Source organism: Anabrus simplex, chromosome 12, assembly GCF_040414725.1.
Source record: "Anabrus simplex isolate iqAnaSimp1 chromosome 12, ASM4041472v1, whole genome shotgun sequence".
In the NCBI taxonomy this organism is placed as follows: domain Eukaryota; kingdom Metazoa; phylum Arthropoda; class Insecta; order Orthoptera; family Tettigoniidae; genus Anabrus; species Anabrus simplex.
The window spans coordinates 16,866,839-16,889,910 of NC_090276.1; the positions used below are offsets into that span (position 1 = coordinate 16,866,839).

The 23,072-nt window shown below is 38.5% G+C and overlaps 1 protein-coding gene across 1 annotated transcript in view; it reads right to left on the reverse strand.

Moving 5' to 3' along the window:
* NAT1 (N-acetyltransferase 1) overlaps window positions 1-23,072 on the reverse strand; it is a 130,409-nt gene that overhangs the window by 76,378 nt on the left and 30,959 nt on the right. Inside the window, exons 5-6 of the mRNA XM_067156304.2 lie at window positions 3,592-3,768; window positions 1,187-1,348 (exon numbers count right to left, since the gene is read on the reverse strand). Coding sequence (XP_067012405.1) covers window positions 1,187-1,348; window positions 3,592-3,768 — 339 coding nt within the window. The remainder of the gene's footprint in view (window positions 1-1,186; window positions 1,349-3,591; window positions 3,769-23,072) is intronic.

Sequence of the window (23,072 nt, forward strand, 5' to 3'; positions counted from 1 at the left end):
TCCAGTACTTCCTGCATGTGATCTCTCCAGATCTGATTTCCGTTGCCTGAATTCAGCTATAGTCATAGTTTAGTAGAGTACATGCTTAAACCATATGGGAGATTACGAAGCAGATGTGTACAAGGTTGTTTTGTTGTTTTTGCTTGTTATACTTGGCAGTCCCAGTCTGTTTCAGACTTGACTGTAAAAGTTTCATGCTATCTGTGTACAGCTGTGTATTTCCAGCTTAACAGTGCTGTCTTACCAGTGTGCTTTCGAGGTACTCCAAGTGAACTGGTTCTAATTTGTTCCTTACAAAAAAGAGGTTTGACTTTGTTTCTATAATGTTGGCCATTTCTACAGTCTCATCTTCAGCTCCCAAGTTATAGACCGTGTTCTCACATTCAGTCTGTTCTTTCTATACTTCAGCTTTTCCCCGTAACAGAACATCACCAAATAAACACACTACAAAAATTTATATAACAAATTAGCCAATTACATCCATTTCAATGAAATTAGCAACTGGCATTCACAAACCAATGGGGAAAAATACAACCTATAATTATACCAATCGGGACTCAAACCTGTCAAAGTGTTCAGACACGTGAAGTGGAGGCAGAGTAAGCGAAAACCTCTTTCATAGAGCTGCATCCATTTTTAAGGACATCTACGTTGAATACCTAAGACTTGAAATTAGCATTATTCCAGCATTTAGATGGACCGTGGAAAAACCTCAGGTGACTAAATGAAGTACTCTTCCAAATATGCAGTAGGTTTCATATATGCTACGGAAATTACCTAGCCGTTTTTAAAATCCCGGTGCAGCTTATGTAAGGAGCTGACTGGTGGAAATGTCCAGAGAACATATTAAAGAGACCATTTATATATTTTAATTGTACATAACAAATGGTACAAAAAATCTGTTCAGTATCTGGGGAACATACTTTTAACATCCATATTATACATATACACTGAAAAATATTTGATATTATTAGAAAATGAATCCAGTCAAACAACTGTAGCTCCTTGAGGTAACCTGACAGAGGAATGGTTCTGCAATCAGGGCATAAAGAAGCACTTAATTTCCGAGTTCCTCTAGCACTAATAAAACATGAGGTAAGTCAGATTAGTGACTCTAGGCTCGGAATGCAACAAAATTAGTAGATGGAAAAAAAAAAAAAAAAAACCTTTCTGAGATTCCACCCACCTGATGAATGGGCATTGGGCCCTCAGTGTTTGTAGCTTTACGAGGCACCCATTTATTCTGACGTAGTTCGATCACGTCACGGAGCATAAAGCGGATGCGCAACGGCAACTCCTGATTCTCTGCCAGCGAAGTCATCCGCGTGAAGTATTGATCCATCAGTTTCTGTTTGAGAAAAAGAGACAAGTATAGGCATGGTCGTGAAGGGTAGGAAATACAGTTTTCAAAGTAGTGCAAGAGTATACAGGTTTATAACTCAGACTTCTTCAACCATCAACAGACACAATATGCCTTCTGGTGGAAACCGCGAATGAAGCAGTATACATCATCACAGTTAACTAATTACACCATAAATTAAGGTTAACCTATGTTAAGAGAGAAAATATACTAATGAATATACGAATAGAAACTATCCAACAAGGGTATGGAAACACTAAATACGACTTTTCCCGACATGAGGGCATTTTACGTCATATCTGCAGGTACAATGAAAACTATATGCCTATCTACCATTACTAGAGATGAGAGCAGAATATTAAAAGGTGTGAAAAAAAACGAGAGAACAAATATGAAAATACTTTTCTGCTGGCGATTATAAGTACCAGTGCACTGAAAGGTGTGAAAACACCACAGAATAAATATGCACGTGCATAGGGGCCAACAAAAATATCGAACAGCGAGGTAAGACTGGTAGACATTTTGAATCGAACAAAACTTTCGTCTTCTCAGATAATTTTTTTCTTTTTTGATCAACTTCAGTGATCGAGTTGAAACTCGAAGGTGCGAGTTTCAACATCTGCGACCTCTGCGTGCTTATACCAGTCCACTTTCTGACATTTTGTCTTCATTATTGAGGAATTTTACAACATCCATATCCATAACTAGGCTATCACAAGAGTCCCAACGACTTAGAATTAACGAGGTTTTACTGTATGTTAGTTAAATAAAAAAGTAGTATTTTAACTTAATGCACAAATCAATGACAATTACATTTTCTTTTTGTTTCCAAGATGGACAAACGTTCGCTGAACCGTTGGGAACAAATTCCAGTAGAACGTTGACCATTCGAAATCGGTCAATTCCAAATCCCGCTTAATTCAAAGCAGCTCTCGTTCCCAGAAACATTAGGTACGGCTTTACATGTTACTTAAATTGTTTAATACGAAATACGGATAATTCGTAATTCGAAGAACAATGTCTATCCCATTACCGAAATTCAGACTTTAAATCCGAAACTGCCCTTATATTAAATTTTTTTTCCAGAGTAATTTAAATTCAAAATTTATCCGAGTCATGATAGAATGAGTCTTCCGGAATGTGCTGGGGTATATTTCAGTATTTTCAATCACTTCGGTACATCTACAGTGTGCTTCATATTTGCTAAGTTCGAGTGAAATGGTAATTCTTTTGCATTCAGGGTGTTAAGGAAAACCGTATCACTTAGCAGGCAGTGTTCAGAGAAGCAGAATCCGCGAACACCGGCGATGCCAACAGTTAGCGAAAAAGCGTGGCTCACATAATTCGTACGCACCGAATAATATTGTCAATGCCGATAAACCGCATTGGTTTTTTTTAAATGCAGAGCCCAAACGGACTTATGGTTTTATCGGAGGGAAGTGCCAGCCAGGAAATCATACAAGGGGGGTCGCTGCTATGTGTTGCAATGCACACGGAAGCGACAAACTTCTTCTCCTGGTCATAGGGAAGTTCGATAAGCCACGATGTTTTAACAGTGCCTGGCACATTCCGTGCAAGTACAGGACGCCTAAAATGCATTCAGTACAGTAATCGAATGGATAAAGGACTTCTACAAGGGAGCCAGCTTAATTTATCCTCAACTTTGAATCGTGCGTTTTTTTCTTTTGATGCGTGAGGTTATGTTTGCCAGTGATTTATACAAGAGCATTATTTGAATAATGTAAATGCAAATTGTTGGAAACATTTCGGGAATAAATTTTTCCAAGGCATTTCAAAGGTCTAAACTTTGAATCAAGGTTAATTGGATGCAGTACGAGTCTTAGCATATTTTTTGACGCGGCAAGGGTTGGCGGTTAATTCAGTCAGATTTTTACGTCCCAATGACTTTGAATTAACGAGGTTTTACTGTATGAATTTATATTATTTTGACGTACTGTACATACATGAGCATTCACAAGTAATGAATTTTATTATGGTCCATACTGACGAATGATCACTAAGAGCAGGAAAGGAATGTCGTACTTACACAATACCACCTAAAGTGTAATTTACAATGCATGACCAACTCTGCATGAAACAGCAATCTGTTATAAACTTTTTGCAGATGTTTTCCATGGTTATCGTGTAAGATTTATTAAAACCTATTTCCAGCTACATTTAGAATAAAGTATGTTAATATGCTTCTTTCCCAAGAGTTCTAAAAGCCTCACCTGTCCTTTATCAGAGTCCAGAATCCGACCACAAGTCTTCATTATCTGACTGAGGCATTCCAAGTCCTCGGCCATGTCCCTGACAGAGCTGCGGTTTTTCTTTTCCAGCAATTGCTGGATACAGCGGTGTAGGATGCCCTCTGCCAAGATTTCCAGCTTACCCAGCTCTCCGATAAACTACAAAAATCACAAGAAAATATATGCTAAAATTTTATATTAGATACAGCAGAAGATATTCACTCATCTTTAAACACCTCTAAATTCTTGATTAGTGTGAACATAGAGAACTCAAGAAATGATCACAATTTTGCACCATGTCCCTGTCGCCCTGACATCTATTTGGTTTCAACAAGCTCTCTATCCTCAGTGAATTCTTTTCCAACAATGGCCTTCATTGATAAAAAAAATTTCCTTATTAATCATTACCACCAGTAGAACATTAAATCACGTACAAAAACACAGGAAGTAAGCTACTTGCTTGTGGCTACTATATTCCAGGGAGGGGTATAAGAACTTCTGAAGGGCATTAAAAAAACAGTCACTACAACTCGCTATAGTGGATTTCCACTGTACTACATTGGCTGTGATTGAGCCAGATATCTCACATAAGAAATTCCACAACAGCCTCTAACCATCCTTAACAAGCTTACCTTTTTTTGCATAGGTTCTGAATGCCCCATAAACATATCAAAAAAACCATTAACACTTGATCTTTTTAACGCTTCCTTATGCTAAATGTTGGTTCTATCCAATTATGAATTAGCTTGAATTAGATATAAAATTACATTGCACTTGCAGAAATTTTCAAAACTTGAAATTTCTTGAAATGTGGGTTGATGGTAAATGAAGACTGCAGAGAAAAAAGAAAAAATTGGGGTTATACTGTAGAAGCTACCTTAAAAAGACTTAATGAGTCCATGATGGGAGAGACAACAAAACAATTAGGTAGGTAGTGTTAGTGTTGCTCGAAGGTAACACTGACAGAATGCCATTTTCATGCAATATAGAAGCTAACGGTAACAGGAATTCTCTTATTATTATTATTATTATTATTATTATTATTATTATTATTATTATTATAGGTGCTACAATAATTTCTCAATTTCATATAAGCAACGTAATTAAATAATAGGCTATCTTATGGAGGTTGTTAATACTATGTACAGAAGCACCTGCCTTTGTGAATTTTAAATGCTATACTTGTATAACTTTTCTATTTACCCAAAAGAAATTATGAACAGCGATTTGTTGAACCTATTGGGTTATAATACTTTACTGTTGAATTTTTCATACATCTTAGGACTAGTTTCAGCAACTCTGGATTTAATAAGTGTTAACACACTTAGGCCCGGTTTCATCAACACATGTTAAATATATACCAACAAGTAGTTAGTTAATACGGAGTTAAAAATTTAACATCTTGTTAGGTTTCTTGCGTTTCATCAAACTTCACTTGTGAAATACTAATCGACTGTTAACTCTCCCAATATTGCGAACTGGTGCGAATCAAGGAGGCAGTGGTACGAACATGCTGTTTTAAAGCGCGCTCCGATGCGCTTTTGTTTGAGTACAGCTGTAAAATACAGCGCGTGAAGTGAAACGGAATCGTAGTTCTGATTTCTCCTCCTTCGAAAAAGAGTTGTTAATTGAATTAGTTAGTAAAAATATATATAAGTTATTGAGTGCAAGCGCACGGATGGCTTGACGATAAAAGAAAAGGACCAGGTGCGGGAGGAAGTCCGCGAGGGTTTCAATGGGGTTAACAGATAGTTTCCTAGCGGGTATCCGCTGTCACCTAACGAAATCACTTCGTTAATTGTCCCCACTTCAAACTGTGCTCCGATATGGGAGTTATAAATATTGTATTGTCGTGTGCAGAACCATACCACCTAGCAACTATATCCCTGATTTGGAGGTTATGATCACTATTCACCTGAACATTAACAGATAAATATCCCTTCCATTTACGATATATTTCGGCCCAGTTGCCTCCAGATGATTGGATTCTTACATGTGTGCAATCTATTGCACCTAGGACAAACACCAGGAAAACAGCTTATTTCATAGAAGTCGCAGATAATTTGCTGATGCTCTTCTGATGGGAATGTTATATACCTCCTCCTCATGGATGCTATTGCTGCAGACACTCGACAAACAACTCTACTAACAGTTGCTTTAGAAATTTCAGCATTGTCTCCGACGATTTTGTGAAAAGAACCAGTAGCAAAAAATTGTAATATTATCAGTACCTGCAACGTTGGAGAAAGAGGCAAGTTTCTCTTCGTATATTCCAACCTCACTCGAATTTCGTCAACAACCTTACCAACGACTATTTTCGATAACCTGTATCTATAAAGATATTCTGCATCCGTCAAATTTTCAAAGTCATTATGTCGCTGAACTCTTCTTCGATCATGATTATTGATGTTAACTTTAATCCGCAGTTTAACATATGTTAACGTTAACAGTTGTTGATGAAACGCAAATTTTCTTAAATCGGATGTTAAAATGATTTAACACCTTGTTAAGTACTAACATGTGTTGATGAAACCGGGCCCTAGTGTATCATGTCAAGACCATGAAGAGAAAATTACACAGAACACAGTAACTCAGACATCTTCAGCCATCAATGGGCCAAAAGGCACCCTCCGGTGGAAACCGCGAATGAAGCTTGAAGATTATCATCATGGTTACTATACATAAAGAAGGAATTGATGATCCAAACTAATAATTCAACAAGAACTACTGACAATAGGCTAAAGATAGATCTCCAATCAACACCGTAAAATACTAGTCCACTGCGTATGCATAAACAGATATGACAGATTTGACATAGTAAATATGTACGCGAATGTACCCGTCAATACAACCATCAAAATAGTAAAAAACAGTCTTTCCAAATTCAGTAAATTGACTATAGGGGAGATAGAAGAGTTTGAGATCCTCAAGTTTACATGAAATAATGGCTTCATTACTTTTAATAACATCAAATACCAACATAAGGGGCTTCGTATGGGGTCACCAGCCTCGGGAATCCTCGCTGATATTTACATAGATTTCCTCGAATACACTCACATTATAGGTAAAATTAATGGGATCAAACATTGGACTCGGTATGTGGATGATACTTTTATTACCCTGGATTCTCACATTACTGACAGCAACACTATTCTTGAATTACTTAATAACCTGGATCCACACATAAAGTTTACGATAGAATCCGAGAACAACAATTCCCTTAATTATCTCGATTTAACTATTACTCGCAATCGGAATAAAACCATTTCTTTTAATATTTACAGGAAGCCCACTTACACAATAAACACAATCCACCAAACTTCTCTACACCCAGGGACACAGAAGACAGCTTACAATAGTATGAGTTTCAGAGCTCTTAATGTTCGTATATCCCGTAAGAATTTTAGAAAGGAAATCAGCACCATTTATGCAATAGCCGAAGGTAATGGTTTCAGTAAAGCTTTCGTGAATAAAATTCTCAATAAATTTAGAAATAAACCGAAGACCACCTTAGAAAAACAATATTCCCATAAAGAGAAGTTCACCACATTTACCTTTAAAATAATAATATATATCCTATTTCAAACATCTTTAAAAAACACAAGTTACAAGTAGCTTTCAAGACCATTCACACCAATACAAAAATGTTTTGTAATTCTCATACTGTCAACAGCAAAAAATTTTCTAACTCTGGAATACACAAATTAAAATGCCAATCATGTCCTTCAACGTATATTGGACAAACAGGCCGCAGTTTCAATGCAAGATACTCCGAACATCTTAATGCCCTAAAGTATAATCGCTACTCAGCCATGAGCTAACATTGTAGAGAGAAAAATCATAAATACACAACAATTGATCAAGATTTAAAGATCCTGCATAACGAACAGAAAGGTCCCTTAATATACTAGAGAATATATATATAGATATCAACCAATATAACAATCCCGTCTATAACTTAAATGAAATCAACTAAAATAAAAATGTTTTATTGGAATCCTTTGTCCCGCTCATCTGCGAACAGTTCATTAATAAAAGAGTTTCACTACCGATAGAACAAGACCCGCCCTTCCATCAACACCCTCCTTCCGCAAATCACAACGTCGCTCCCCCCCCTCCATTACCCCTCCCAACCACATCGACAGAGATACACAGTAAGCCACACACAGGCTTAGTTGTCAATGTGACTTGAGACCGACAAGGTCATCTCCATAAAATCAGTTTCATGGTCCGTATCGCACTTCCAATAGATTCACAATTAAGTATTTATTATTTTCCACCTAGTCGATACGATTGCTTAAGGCAATTTAATGGTTAAAAGTGGTACATGTTTCGTATTTAATCAACATCTTCAGCCACATAACACTGTTTAGCTGAAAAATTGTCAATCTTATGTTAATATTAACATAAGCATTACTTTGTCAATTTTATATATTTTTCATCTAAACAGTCATGTGGCTGAAGATGTTGATAAAATACGAAACATGTACCACTTTTAACCATTAAATTGCCTTAAGCAATCATTGTATCGACTCGGTGGAAAATAATGAATACTTAATTGTGAAGGTCATCTTCATTCGAGACGACAACTTTTAGTTACAAGTAAGTCATATGAGTTTTCTTTTCGTTCATTTTTAACTTGTTCTTCATCCACTCATATATTCCTTTTTTCTCATTACAGATGTTATACACGTTTTATTCGTAGTATTGACGGTCTCCCTACACTCCTCGGCATAGTGTTTATTTAACAGTCAGCAAGATCTATTAGACGAGAGGACTTTGTACCTCAATGTGTTTTTAACTCCCTAATCATGATCACTGTCACTTCACATCATTACAATTTTTAATTTGTTTGTATATTATGTAATCATTGTTTTACTACTGAAGATGGCCTTGAGATTAGGCTGAAACATGTATAGACTTTGCTTCATCTAACAGATGTCTTGTAACTAAGCCTCCGACTAAACTTCATCTGACAGAAAAATTGAATAGGACAGATCAGCTCACGTAAAAATATTGCAAAGAGTGACAAGATTCGGTTTCTCCATGATAATTATCTTGCTAGTCTTCCCTCCTCCATATTTCTTTACCTTATGTATTGTTTGCGCTTGTTCCTTGTTGATATATAGTTTTCCCATCTTCCTTTAAAAGTATTTATTCTGGGTGTGTAAAGAAATGGATTACAGTGCAAAAAACATGCAGAAGATTATGCAGTTCCAGCACTATTATGCTAAAGGCAGATTTTACAAAACAATTGCTCCAGTTGAAATCAAATCTGAGAGGCCAGTACAGTTAATAGTTATAGTAGAGAACAAGTGCTAATCAAAGGGGAAGAGCAGAAATACCATAAGTGTAACAATTTCTCATAACAAAAGGTAAACCCTTAAAATTGTGTCACAAAGCAGCATGTTTGAAGTACCAGTTAGTTAACAGACATTATTAGTACAACATTTCACAACTTACTACTGAAACACTTACATAAAAAATAATATACAAGGGCAACTGGTTACATCCTGAATAAAAATAAAGTGGAAAATTCTAATTTTGAAAAGGAAAAAAAAAAAAAAATCCTTACAGAACACAAACCGAACGATCATACAGTGCACGTAGATCGAATAGCAGAGGTTCCAACCTTTGAAGTGGGTTATCAGTAAACACGCTCCGTCCACGAGTAAATGTTCAAGTCCAACGCATCTCCTCCTTTCTCAATGATACCCTGATACTTGCCAACTTTACAAAACCAAAAATGAGATTTTGATATGAAAATCAGGAAATACAATTGGTCAAAACTGCTTATTCTAAATGTCTTGCAAAATACAAGAGTGCTATGGTATATACTGTAACACTTATCGTCTGAAAAACCTGACTTGATATATCAGGTTACAAGGTTAAAAATTGCACATCTCTATTCCCTCATAGGACATAGTATGCATGCGAGTGAGATGATCGGTCTCTGATGAGCCTTTCGAAAACAGTATGAACTCATATTCCTCACATGTGAATCAGTCACGCACGTAGATGCCAAAACTTAGCAAATGCATAGATCAGGGCGTCTCAAACGCCCAAAATCTCATGCGTGCAGATCGAGGCGCAACAGCTCCGTGCACTGTGCATCGGTGCCGCTCTGCAGGCTCGGATCAACGCTTCGTCTCTGGGCTACTCGGCTAAGCTCGGCTCAACTCAGCCCGGATTTGGAGAGCTACGGCGCAAGTGGGGCAGAGGGAGACAGGCGTGAGGAAAGAGAAAGTAAGCGCTATTGCTCCAAATCGAGGTGTGGGGGGAGTCTGCACTCTGGTCAACCAAGCCAAGTAGTCTTTTGCACCGTGCACAGTGCATGCACCCTGAGAGGACCTGGCATAAATTAATGTATTTCATCATGCGATTATGCCAAGCAATAAATTAAAATTTGCCAGAATTGTCACCAAGTAGCTTCTGAAAGCCACTATTCGCTATCTTTAAATAGTCACTAAATTACAAAAAAAAAGACTCCAAATCTAGCGACTAGTCTAAAAATCGACTACACTGATGTGAACGAACACAAACATAGCAGGGGAGAATGAGAGATTGACAATCGATGTATGCGTAGTGGTACACAGGTTACAATAAACATGGCACATTTGCGTGCACTACTCGCATTAATAACCACTGATATTTCACTTGAAGGCGGGCAATGAACGAAAGACTTCCGGCCACTGTCGTACAAAGCTGAAATGGCGAGATTTGAAAACAAATGTCTGAAGCTCATCGAAAGGTAAACCAAGATCGGGATAAATAACAGAATAATCGGGAGGCAGGAAAAACTGTGGAAAACCGGGAGTCATCCGCCTAAATCCGTAAAGTTGGCAGGTTTTCCCATACCGACAGCAATTTACTCTAAAGGATATCATTAAACAATAACGCTTGCACACTACCTGTTAATTCAGTTATAAAACACACTTTGCAACTTGTTCTGCATCTAGCAGATGCTTTTCCGAGTAGGTATTCTTCAAACATCCTTCCCCCTGTGATGTCATTTTCACCTTCTGAACCGAACGGTTCCAGTGTACGTGCGCTTAATGTGGCCCCCAGTTATGTAAATACAATATTACTTAAGGATTTGTACTGGAGAAGAACAGAGTAACTCCTCCTTTCACACAATGAAATTCACAACGCTTATGACTACCAGGTGCAGAAGGTTTTGTCAGTTTTTGTGGTAGAATCAACACGCAATTTAAGGGAAATTCATTTCCTGTTTATTCAAAATATTGGCTATCGGCTTCTACTCACTTTGCCTATCTTTCACGTAAGTCATGAATACCATGCCAAAAAAACTGCTCGTCTTTTGCGGCAAACCATTCATTGAGCCATTTTTATAATTTCCTCGAAATTGCTCAAGTGCTGCTCTGCGAGCGCATGCCCCATTGATGTGAAGAGGTGATAGATGGCGGCAGGTCGGGGGAGAACGGCGGGTGCAGGACATCCCGTCCAAGCGATTTCAGGGTCTCAGTTTTGCTGTGTGACTCTGCGCATTGTCATGGAACAAAATCATTTTCGTATGTCTTCTGGCCCATTCTGGTCAACTTTTGATCGATGCGTGATTTAAATTACAATACAACCCTGTTTTAACATGCCCACTTTTAAGGAATTCCCGCTTTTAACGAAGCTTTTCGTAAGGCCCAGTCAAATTGTCATAAGCACAATGTTATTTAAACCCCCTTCTAATGAACCCGAATACAAGGAAAAGTCCGTTTTTAAGGAATATATTTCACATAAATTACAATCGCACATCCTGTTGGAACGATTATTGCCGATAAGATACATTTTTTCTGAACTTAATTGAAACGTTAACTTCAGTTTTCACGTAATTTCAGTCCGAAGTTGTGTTAAATTAAAGTGCTCCTTTACCGATGTGTGGAACCGTGATAAATTGGTGCAGCCTTCGGAAATCACTTATCAGCAAACAGCTGTCAGCCATGCCAGATGCCATTGGTTAGTCACATCCACCGAACTGTACGCAGTACCGGAACGACTTCTGTATGGAAGCGAAGTGCTGTTTCTGGCAAGACTGGCTACACGGCCCAGAGACATGACTAACGTAACCGCACATGCCGCGAGACACAAGTAACTTGACGAAATATAAACATTTAGGTGGAAGGTTCTTGCATATTTCACGTGATTTACAGTGAAATACATGTCGAGCTGTTTACGCTCTACAAAAAAGTCACAGGGAGAACATACTTATCTCCAACTATTTGACCTTTAGAGCGATTTTAGTTCATAGCCGGTAAAATTTTTTTTTCGCTTCATTGAGCTGTACGTCAATCTTGCTCGAATGTACAATGTTTTCCCCACACAGGAGCACAATACTCACCAGCCGAGTATGCTAGAGAAAGCGAAGCAATGTGAAAAGTGTTTGCATCTGCACCCCAGTTGCTGCCCACTAGTTTATGCAGATTTACTCTTGTATTCAGATTCTTTGACAGATTCGAACAATGCCGTTTTAACGACAAGGATCGATTTTTCATATCTTGGGAAGAAGTTGTGAGAGACTTCTGTTCCGTTAAAAACCACATGTAGCTTCCATGGTATGCAAGTGGAATGCTGTTATTTCCGTTTTACTAGGATTTTCCTGGAGTCTCCATTTGTGAAAATAGTCGCACATGGTAGCTAGGTCCTCTGTAAGGACATCCTCACAGTGTGCCAAATCTGTACTGAAGAGTAATTAAAACTAGATCGTCTGCAAACTGTATCTTCTTTGAAGTTCTTGGCAGGTTATGGATGTAAAGATTGAATAGAATGGGAGATAAAACTGACCCTTGTCATAAACCATTATTTAGAGATCTCCACCTGCTCCTTTCACTGTTCAGAAATACAGCAAGTCGACGGTTGGATAACATGTTTAGTAAGCATGCTAGCTTCTGACAAGAGAGGACTTGAACAAACTTGAGCCCCAGTTCCTCTCTCCAGTGAGGTCAGCTGCCTTAACCTATATTGTTATTTATAAATTTCATGTTCATTGACTATGTTCATTGCGGCTGTTAATCGTAAGAAGCTGACTCAACGAAAGATCATCATCAGTGTCACAGATGGCATAAAAAATATGACTCAACCTATAGCCGCCACACCGGCTAGGCATTTCCGTCTCGCAGCACCAATCGCTGCTTAGGAATCACGCGGAGCGCGTAGTCCGAAGAATAGCTGCAGCTTCATTCCCCGTTTTTGTTCCTGTGTTGCAAGTTGTGCTGCGAGTTACTTGTGTCTGTGATAAGTGTCGTACAGCGAGTTACAGCGGAGTATGTTCATTGCGGCTGTTAATCGTAAGAAGCTGACTCAACGAAAGATCATCAACAGTGTCACAGATGGCATAAAAAATATGACTTGGCACCCTCTATGTTGTTTGGCATCAAGAAGCAGAAGGAAGCAATACTGACCGCAGAAGTGGTGTGTGGTTCCGGGGCAAAAATAAGGAAGAATATTCGTTCTTCACGGTACAAGAAACTTGAAAACATTTTAATGAAATGGTTCTTGGGATGAGGAGCGAGAACGCAAAAAGCGATTGGCTTTTTCTCCACTTTGAACCCCAAAATATTAAGATCCGTAAATATTGCAAGGACGTTAATTACGCGCGAAAATATGGTATTTTCTTTTTTTCTGTAGAAAATTTACTTGTGATAATGTCGCTTTTCCGTAATCATTTTACCGCTGACCCGTAATAGTAAGGTGAAATCAGTAACAATTGCGGACAACCCACAATAGTTGGCACCTCTGGAACAGTGACTGACCACAACTGTTGCCTTGAACGCTTACCCAGTATGACAAACAGCTATCTCATGTTATAGATTTAATCATCTTTAAAAAACACTTATACTGTCTACTGATTTTTCTGATTTAACTTGGCACAGTTACCTCAGTTTTAATAACTTACCAATTTATCTTAACATTCACTTCAGATGCCAATGATGTTAATAACACACTCCACATCCTTCGACAACTAAGCAAACTCCTGAGTTTATTACTAACACCCGAATACAAAGATTCAACTGCTATAAAAAACATAGGTTCAATATTTACATATACCAGCTACAGAACGTGTCACCTAAAATTGATAAAATTGTAGTTCTGAAGTACATTTGCATTTTACTCACATGCACCTGAAGTCAAACTTCAGTAACTAATAATGAATACAGTAAAACCTCGTTAATTCGAAGTCGTTGGGACTAAAAAAATCAGACTTTGAATTAACCGCCAATTTCCAATACAGAAGTACCAACCCTTGCCGTGTTACAAAATATTCTAAGGCCCGTTACTGCATGCAGTTAACCTTGCTTCACAATTTATACCTTTCAAATGCCATGAAAAAAATTATTTCCAAAATGTATCCACGAAGGTGGATTTACAGTATACAAATAATGCACTTGGATATCTCACTGGTAAACAAACTCACGCAACAAAAGAAAGAAAAGAAAAAGAAAAGCACGATTCAAAGACAAGGAGAAATCTATGCTAGCTCCCATGAGCAAGTGCTTTATTAATTGGAATACTATACTGTATGCATTTTAGATGCCTTGTATTTACACAGAAAGTACCCCACGCCCTCAAAATCGAACTTTCCTACGACTATCCTTGTACAATTTCCCTCCATGGCACTTCTCTCGTACTTCAGAAACGTAAACACTTGCCGCGTCGCAAAGTATTCCAAGACCCATTAATACATGCAATCACCCCGATTCACAGTTTAAACCTTACAAATGCCATGGAAAAAACTATTTTCAAAATGTATCCAACAAGGTGCATTTAAATGTTCAAATAATGCAATTGGATAAATCACTGACAAACATAACCTCACGCAACGAAAGAAAAATCACAATTCAAAGACTAGGATAAATTATGCCGGTTCCCCTGTGCAAATGCATTATTTTTTGGATTTCTGTACTGTTTGCATTTTTAGATGCTTTGTACTGGCATGGAAAGTGCCCGTCGCCCTTAAAACATTGTAGCTTATCAACCTTTCCTATGACGAGGTGATGAAGTACATGTCGTGCATTGCAACGCACTACTATGACCCATCCTTCACCTTTGTACTATTTCCCGGCTGGCAATTTCTCCTTTAAAGCCATAAGACCGTTTGGGCTCGCATTGAAATAAAGCAATGCTGTTTTACCGGCAATGACAATATTGTTCGGTGCCCACGAATTTATTATATGAGCAACGTTTTTCGTCAACTGTAGGCATCGCCAGTGTTCGCGGATTGTGTTTTCCAGCACACTGCCTGTTGCGTGATATTACTGCGTTCCTTAAAATGTTGAATACAAAAGAATTCCGATTTCATTCAACTTTGCAATCATGAAGCGCACTGTAGACCCACCGAAGTAAGTGTGTAAAGCTACCCCTCCACGTTCCGGAACGCGTGTTCTATGACGACGCGGAACGGATAAATTTTGAGTTGAAATTACTCTGTAACATACTGTTGTTTTAAAATGTAAAGGCAGTTTCGAATTAAAAGTCTGATTTTCGGTAATGGGACAGACATCGTACTTCGAATTACGAATTATCCGTATTTCGAATTAAACAATTGAAATAACATGCAAAACTATATCCCATGTTTCCGGGAACGAGAGCTTCTTCGCATTAGGTGGGATTTTAAATTAACCGATTTTGAATTATCGAGGTTCTACTGTACTTCTTTAGTGAAGATCAACGGAGAAATTTAACTTGATCAACAGTGACAATAACGAACTCAGCAACGGACGTAAGTTGCATTGTACAAGGTTTGAGGAAACTACACTAGCCAACATAATACCTAACACATTTCTACTGGATGCCAATGTTCACAGCAATTCCAATTGGGACGGTGAGGAAAATTAGGGCTTATTCCTGAATCCACTTTTGCAGGCTATTTCTTCAGATATACCATTTCCTTGCATATTAGACCCCCTCCTTATTCACTTCCACAGCTGCAAAAAGGGGGAGGGAGGTCCAATATGCAATAGCTTCCTTTTTGTACAGTGAACAAAACTTCGGGCTGTAAGAACTAAAAGTTGTACATGTGCATATGTTACATTATACTTCAACAAATTTATGATTGTATTCTGGGTCTAAATGATTACCTCTGTTGGAAGACAGTATCCTAAATTTTAAAAAAACAGAAGAAAACAAATGGTGCACAAATGACTTAGGCCTACACACCCTGTAAACTAACATTACATCACCTCATTCATTTCCTCTCATTAACCTCGAGCCATAATTTGACGGAATATTCCATCCAACAAGTGAAAGATGCTAACACACTCTGATGGACAATACTGTCCGCGTGCCAAGACACACATTTACCGTTACCGAGCCAGTGAGGTTCGTTCTGTAAGTTTTAAAATGTAACCAACATGTCAGGAATGGCCGAAACTTCATATTTTGATGGTGTCCCTAGAACAACTATATGGGAGTGTCTTATAAAGGAGAATGTATCTATGGAACTCAATCAGAGAAGAAAAATGCTCTATGATGACTGCTACTGCTGTGTTCATGTAGGAAATGGATATTCAGATTGGGTCCAGACATCTAGAGCAGTGCAACAAGGCAGTGCCCTTTCACCGTTACTATTCATCACCATCATGGATGAAATCATAAAAGTGAAGCAGAACACAAATATGGATCTTGAAGCATTTGCCTTAGCAGATGATATACTTATCTGGGGAAATAGCGAGATGGAAGTCCAGGAAAGGCTGAACGTCTGGAATGATCATCTGAAAAAATATGGACTGAAAGTGCTACAAAAACTCCTGCAATGTCTGTTAATAGACAGAAGTAAAGATAATATAAAGCTGGAGGGTGTACAATTGGAAACAGTAAACCAGTATCAGTACCTTGGATGCATAATATCAAGTGACCAACAGAATTCAGCTTGAATTAAATAACCATATTCAGAAATCAAGTCAGTTCTATCAGCAAGTTCGATATCTGCTCTGGAATAAAGTGCAACTAAGATCAAAACAAACTATTTCAAACATACTTTGTCCCTATATTGACTTATGGGTTGGAAACATGCACAACTACCAAAAAAGATGACAGCAGACATCAGGCTTCAGAAATGAAGTTTCTAAAGAAGCATCCTTCAAAAGACTAGGAAAGACAAAGTAAGAAATTAGAAGATTGGAGAACAAGCTGGAGTAAATCAGTCCCTGAAGGAGACCATAAGTAGGGCACGTTTGCGATGGTTTGGTCGCACCAAACATGACAAAGAATTGCAAAACAATAATTGCATACCGAGATTCCTGGAAAGAGTCCTCTTGGAAGACCTAGGAGGAGATGGCTGGACCAAATGAAGGAAAATATCACATTTAAAGGAATCAACTGGGATGAAGTCTTGAAGGAGCAGTGGTACATGAAATAGACTAAAATGGAGAGCGCTCACAAACCACACCCCGTAAACTGCAGTGGAAACCTGATGAAACAGTTAACTAGAGCCCGGAATAATAACAAAAATAAAATGCACCTCACCCCATGTTATTTGTAAACAAATATAGCAGCGACCTGGAGTGGTGTCGATGTTATTCTTGACTGGCTCGAGAATACTGATGTTGAGATTCACAAGGAAAGATTGCAAAAAGAATATATCTCATCATCTAATGATATTAGTGAAGGCGAATCTGATTTTATTTCCGGAGAGCCAGCACAGATGGATAATTCAAGATTTACACAAGGTGTAACATCAACAGGTAGGAACGTCACTAATGACTGGAATTGGAACCTTGAAGCTAATAAACGCACCGACGTTACATATCAAACAGTTTATGAAATCCACTCTGTGGAAAAGAGAAATTCAGGAGATAACTGTGTAGTCAATGAATTTCTTACCTCACAAATCTAGGATGATGTAACAACAGAAACCAAGGCTTAGGTCTAAATATCTTTGAATATATGCCAAATTTCCCCTCCTACTGGTAATATACCCTTAAAAACTAATGGTCAATATAGTTGCTATTACCCATCAAAAATGACTCCAAATTAGAAGAAATTACAGTGATCCACGCAATGCAGTGGTGTATCACAGACACTTTGCAGGGATACCTAATTACAGAACCTCCAATGAGAGGTTGCTTTGTAAGCAAACACCTACACTTTAGCGCTTCAGGTATTAAGGACTTTTGCAAACCATAAATGTAGGGTGGAATGCAAAAAATGTTTGTGTGTGTAACATCTGTGTATATACTGGTCAGCATTTACATAAAATAACTGAAAAAAATAAACAGTATGTAAGGGCACAACTTCCAGAAAAATGGTAGGTCGAAGGGTTAATTCATCCAATGAGTTTGACGTCAGGAAGGGCATCTGGTCTTAGAAAATCACCAAGCATTCATCTCGCTTTATATAGGTCCTGTTGAGAAACTAGGTATGAGCTGAACAGTTTTATTTATAACATGCAATATTGACACAAAAGAACAAAAAACTTAACGCCAGTCATTTGTAAGTTGAACAGTAGGCCAATCACAGAATAAACCTAACGACTGATTTCGTTTGACAAAGTTGTCAGTGCTGCCAACATCCCTGCTATGGGCACTGTCGTTCCAAACAATGACAGCTACACTGCCATTGAGATCCGTCTTTTTCAAAAGTTTTACTGTAGTTTCGCTCACGATTTGAGTCCAAACAGTGAAAATCTATTCAGAGAGTTTTTCGAGATGCCCTTCATAATCTTCCAATCGAGGTGCATAGCAAAAGCCACCGATTCAGAATAAAGCCGTGCTGTAAAAAAAGTATGCCAACCTACCAGCTGATCGCTTGGGCAAACGTTACAAGTTGTACTTCCTAAAGTAATACATGCAATGTAATGCAATACATGGCGACAAAGTTTGCCACATTTATGGCTGAGGAGTTGATCTATTTTATTATCATAATGTTTCATTTTGTAAGTTCGCCATCTCCATGTTTTTATTACCCGTAGGGTGGGGCTTGCTACAGGTAACGCAGCCAGATAGAGCCCGCTAGTGGGCGCGTCCTGTGAAGCGCGGATAGTTCTTATTTTTTATCTCTGTTATGAAACAAGCGGTAGGTTTGAAACTTTCTCTGTATATTCCAAGAGGTGCTGCCATCTGACTATTTCACTTTCATATATCTAAGCAGTTATCGTCTGGGAATCCCCTTGTTATCTGCCACATAGCAGCTTAGCGCAAGAACAACCTATGTGGCATTTGGCTATTGCTGGTGCAAAATGCTCAGTCAGTGTGCAGCATGGAGGCTAGTATTGCGTGTTTTCATGGGAATGTTTTCAGCTCTCATAAGTTGCTTTGTTGGCATATAAATATCTCTTGTAATTTTTTGTTTTAATTCTACATGCAGCATTTCCTATTCTGGTCGTCTATTTGCAAATATGGCCATCTCCAAATGGTTAAATTTTTCAGGAGACCGAAAAAAGTATAAAATTATTTGTATTTGCTTTATCACTTATAAATAGCATTGTAATGAATGTTACAGAATGCCAATATTTTATTCGTATAATTATTTGAAATATTTAAAGTTCAAAAAATGCTTTATTTTAAAGTTAACTTAATAAATCAATGCAGTATAAAAAGCCAATGTATTTACACAGAATGAACCACAATTAAATTTTTAAACTTTAAAAAACATTAAACATTAATGCTATTGTCTACACTGTGCTCACATCCATCTCCCTTATTTTGTGGGTAGTTTTTTGGAAGGTTATGGTTATCAATGAATGAGTTCTCTGTAAAACTTAAGCACTTCAACATTTCCCCACTGAGTCCCAAAATGTTTAGTCAATAGAGATATAACATCTTTTGCCTTATATTGTTTACTATTTTACCAGCATTGTAACTTTTGGATTCACATCAAAATATTTTTGCCTTTCTACGAACACCTAATTTTTTTTTTTGCTAGGGGTTTTACGTCGCGCCGACACAGATAGGTCTTATGGCGACGATGGGATAGGAAAGGCCTAGGAGTTGGAAGGAAGCGGCCGTGGCCTTAATTAAGGTACAGCCCCAGCATTTGCCTGGTGTGAAAATGGGAAACCACGGAAATCCATTTTCAGGGCTGCCGATAGTGGGATTCAAACCTACTATCTCCCGGATGCAAGCTCACAGCCGCGCGCCTCTACGCGCACGGCCAACTCGCCCGGTAACAGCTAATTTTGCTCCGTCTATTCTGTAGTTGGGTTCACCTTGAATTAACACTGAATTGCCTCCTTTTGATTTGTTTGGAATAACCCTTATCGCAGCAGAAAATTCAAGTGCCATTTCCCTGTAGGCTTCAAAATAGAAATACATTCTATTTTCCAGTCAAAGTCGGGAACATTGTCATCTTTTCCTAGATGAAATAATTTGCCATACTGAGAAAGAACATAATGAAATTCCTCAGGGTATATTAAAGTTTCCATTTTTTTGTTTATTTTTCAATGATCCCGAAAACTAATTAATTAATGTTATTTGTTTTACGTCCCACTAACTACTCTTACGGTTTTCGGAGACGCCGAGGTGCCGGAATTTAGTCCTGCAGGAGTTCTTTTACGTGCCAATAAATCTACCGACACGAGGCTGACGTATTTGAGCACCTTCAAATACCACCGGACTGAGCCAGGATTGAACCTGCCAAGTTGGGGTCAGAAGGCCAGCGCCTTAACCGCCTGAGCCACTCAGCCCGGCGATCCCGAAAACTATCGGATGGTAAAAATAAATGAATGGCGTCCCAGGGAAAATTAACTCAATTTCCTTAATGCTTTTAGGTGCCTTTGACAAACCAAAAGGAGAGCATTGATATAATTTTTGTTCTACAACACCCCCCCCCCCCCCCCCCCACATCCATCAGCAAAAAACCTTATAAAAAAAACATTGGACATATCAGTAGTATTTAGCTTATGAGAAAGCGCTGATGCTATTTCATTGCCTTTTTCTGGCCCTTTCAGGCGTCACTTCAAACTTAGTGTCCGTTTTTCCCAATATAATTATACTAGCTATACATCCCTATGTTAAAAACCATAACTTTCCTCACAACAGAACTACAACACCTACAATAGTCACCGTGAATCAGCTGTTCTTTCCAGCACAATTGCTGCAATTGCCCTGCCCTCTAGCGTTAGAGGAGATGGCCGGTACTGCAACTCAACCATACGCGGACGGCCATGTTTGCAACTAACTAATTTTTGATGAAGTAAATAAGCTTGATGGAAGTCGAGCTTGCAGCTAATAGTTTGATACCTTGTGTAAAAGTGGACAGAGAACACATTCAGCACAAAAAGTGGATTTCAATTTTTTTGGGAGATGGCCGGTTTTGCAAACAGAAGACTCATTTGTTGTGAGCATGTCCAAAATAATTTTAGATCTTCTGAAGGATGATATATGGGATATTCTCGACCTCCGTGAGGAAGAAAGTTGCAGTGATTCTAGTTTACATAGTAATGGTGAAACTATTCCCCTGTTAGATGCTCCAAGCACGAGCGCTTATGTCGGAGTAGGCGAACAGCCTAGCTGCTGCAGACAGGTGCGGAGTTAGAGCTCTGATGAGTCAGAAAGTGAGAGCGATTTGCCTCCTAGTATAGCCAGATTTCCAGCTACATACCAGTGGAATTCAGGGCGAACTTGTAAATAGAACAGAACCAGACAAAATATTTAAGCATTTCATTGATGAACTGAGCGAACTTATTGCTGAACAAACTAATCTGAACACCCAGCAGTCCATACAAGCTAGTATAGGAACAGCTATAATGAAAAGCAGAGAGAGAGATTCGGATCCTACTAACAAAGAAATAAAACTTATGACCGTTTTTCTTCAGGGTAAAATTCAAACGCCGAAGCTATCTCGTTTTTCACGTGATAGTTTGATAGGCCCGTGTTTTAAGAGACCATGTCCGAGAAACGTTTTTTCCTTCTTTTGAAATGTTTACATTTCTCTGATAATGAGGCTTGCGAGTGGCAAGTATCCCTGAAACTCTACTAAGTGAAACCAGTTTCAGACATTCTTGTATCAAAATTGTAAACTTCCAAATTACCAGAAGATCGCCTATCTATTGACGAAAGTTTATTCCTTAAGAAAGGTCATTTGGGATGATATGTGCATTGCAAAGAATAAAGCTTGGTTCAGGATGGAATCTTTTAAATTATGTGAGGCTAAAACAGTGTATGTGTGGAATATCCTGTGGTACACAGGCAAGGAAACCGAGCTAGTGAACGAGTTTTGAGGGGTGAATATTTCTCAGTATACCAAACCCTCGAAAGTTGTATTTGCTCTAGTTGAACCTCTTCTAAATAACGGACCTCATAGCTCAAGATTATTATTACAGTAGCCCAGAACTCTTCGATCAGCTCAAGGAGTTTCAGACAGACGCTAACGGTACTGTAAAAACTCTAAAGAAAAAAACGCCCAAAGGATGTCATGGGGAAAATGTTGAAAAAGGGAGAGGGCTTTTGCCTATAAAAAACTCATAGTTTTGAAGTGGAAAGACGAGAGATGTCTGCATGCTGAGTACCACTCATCATGTGGAAACTTGCACTGTTCTAAACAAGAAAGGAGAAACAAAAGAGAAGCCGTCCCATTATAGAGTACAATGATTCAATGGGAGAGGTGGTCTTACTGGACCAAGGCATCGTGCCATACAGTACGGCGAGAAAAAGAATGAAGATTTTTAGACACCTACTGATCATAACGATGTTAACTGCTTTCGTGATATACAAGAAACACGGCGGCAAATTCACTCAGCTGGAGTTTCAAGTTCAAATTGTGCAGAAACTATTTCAGAATTATGCAACGGCTACTCCTAACGCAGCCTTGACAATTCTACCACAGAAAGCCGCACCCGTTGACTTGTCAACTCGATTCTCGGGAAGGCATTTACCAGATTTCAATCCAGTCTCAAAATCAAGACTGCATGCACATAAGAGATGCGTAGTTTGTGTGGCGAAAGGCCAGCGGCGGTACTCTCAGTATTGTTGTGTAGTATGCAATGTCACTTTGTGCCCGCCTCTGTGCTTCGGGCCTTACCATACAGCTGAAGTACAAGCATCGCAAATATGCCAGTGCGGCTCAGGTTCTATGCTCGGGGAATTCGATAAGGTCGTAGTGTACACTCGGTGGTCAATCTGGGAGCTGTCAACTATCAGTGACCATCCTGAAAGAGTTCTTTCAATTTTATCTGCTGTTATTTGTGATAGGTGATAGCTACTTAGTGTAAAGTGTAAATAGTGTTGAACAGTGTAGTGTAATTTTGTATAATGTGGTGACAAAATTGTGATTAATGAACGAGTGTTGAGTACATTTTTCTATTTTATTTCAGGAAAATGTAATATTTGGGTACATGTTTTGGAGTATTTGATGATTTTTCATTTGTGTGTTACACATTTCCATGAGCAATTAACATAAGCAACATAATACTCCGAATCAGAGTAAATATGGCGTGTCACATACGCTAATTTTCCACTGACGCTGGATGAACTGAAAAATAGTTTTATTTGGAAATAATAATGCAATTTACACTTCCA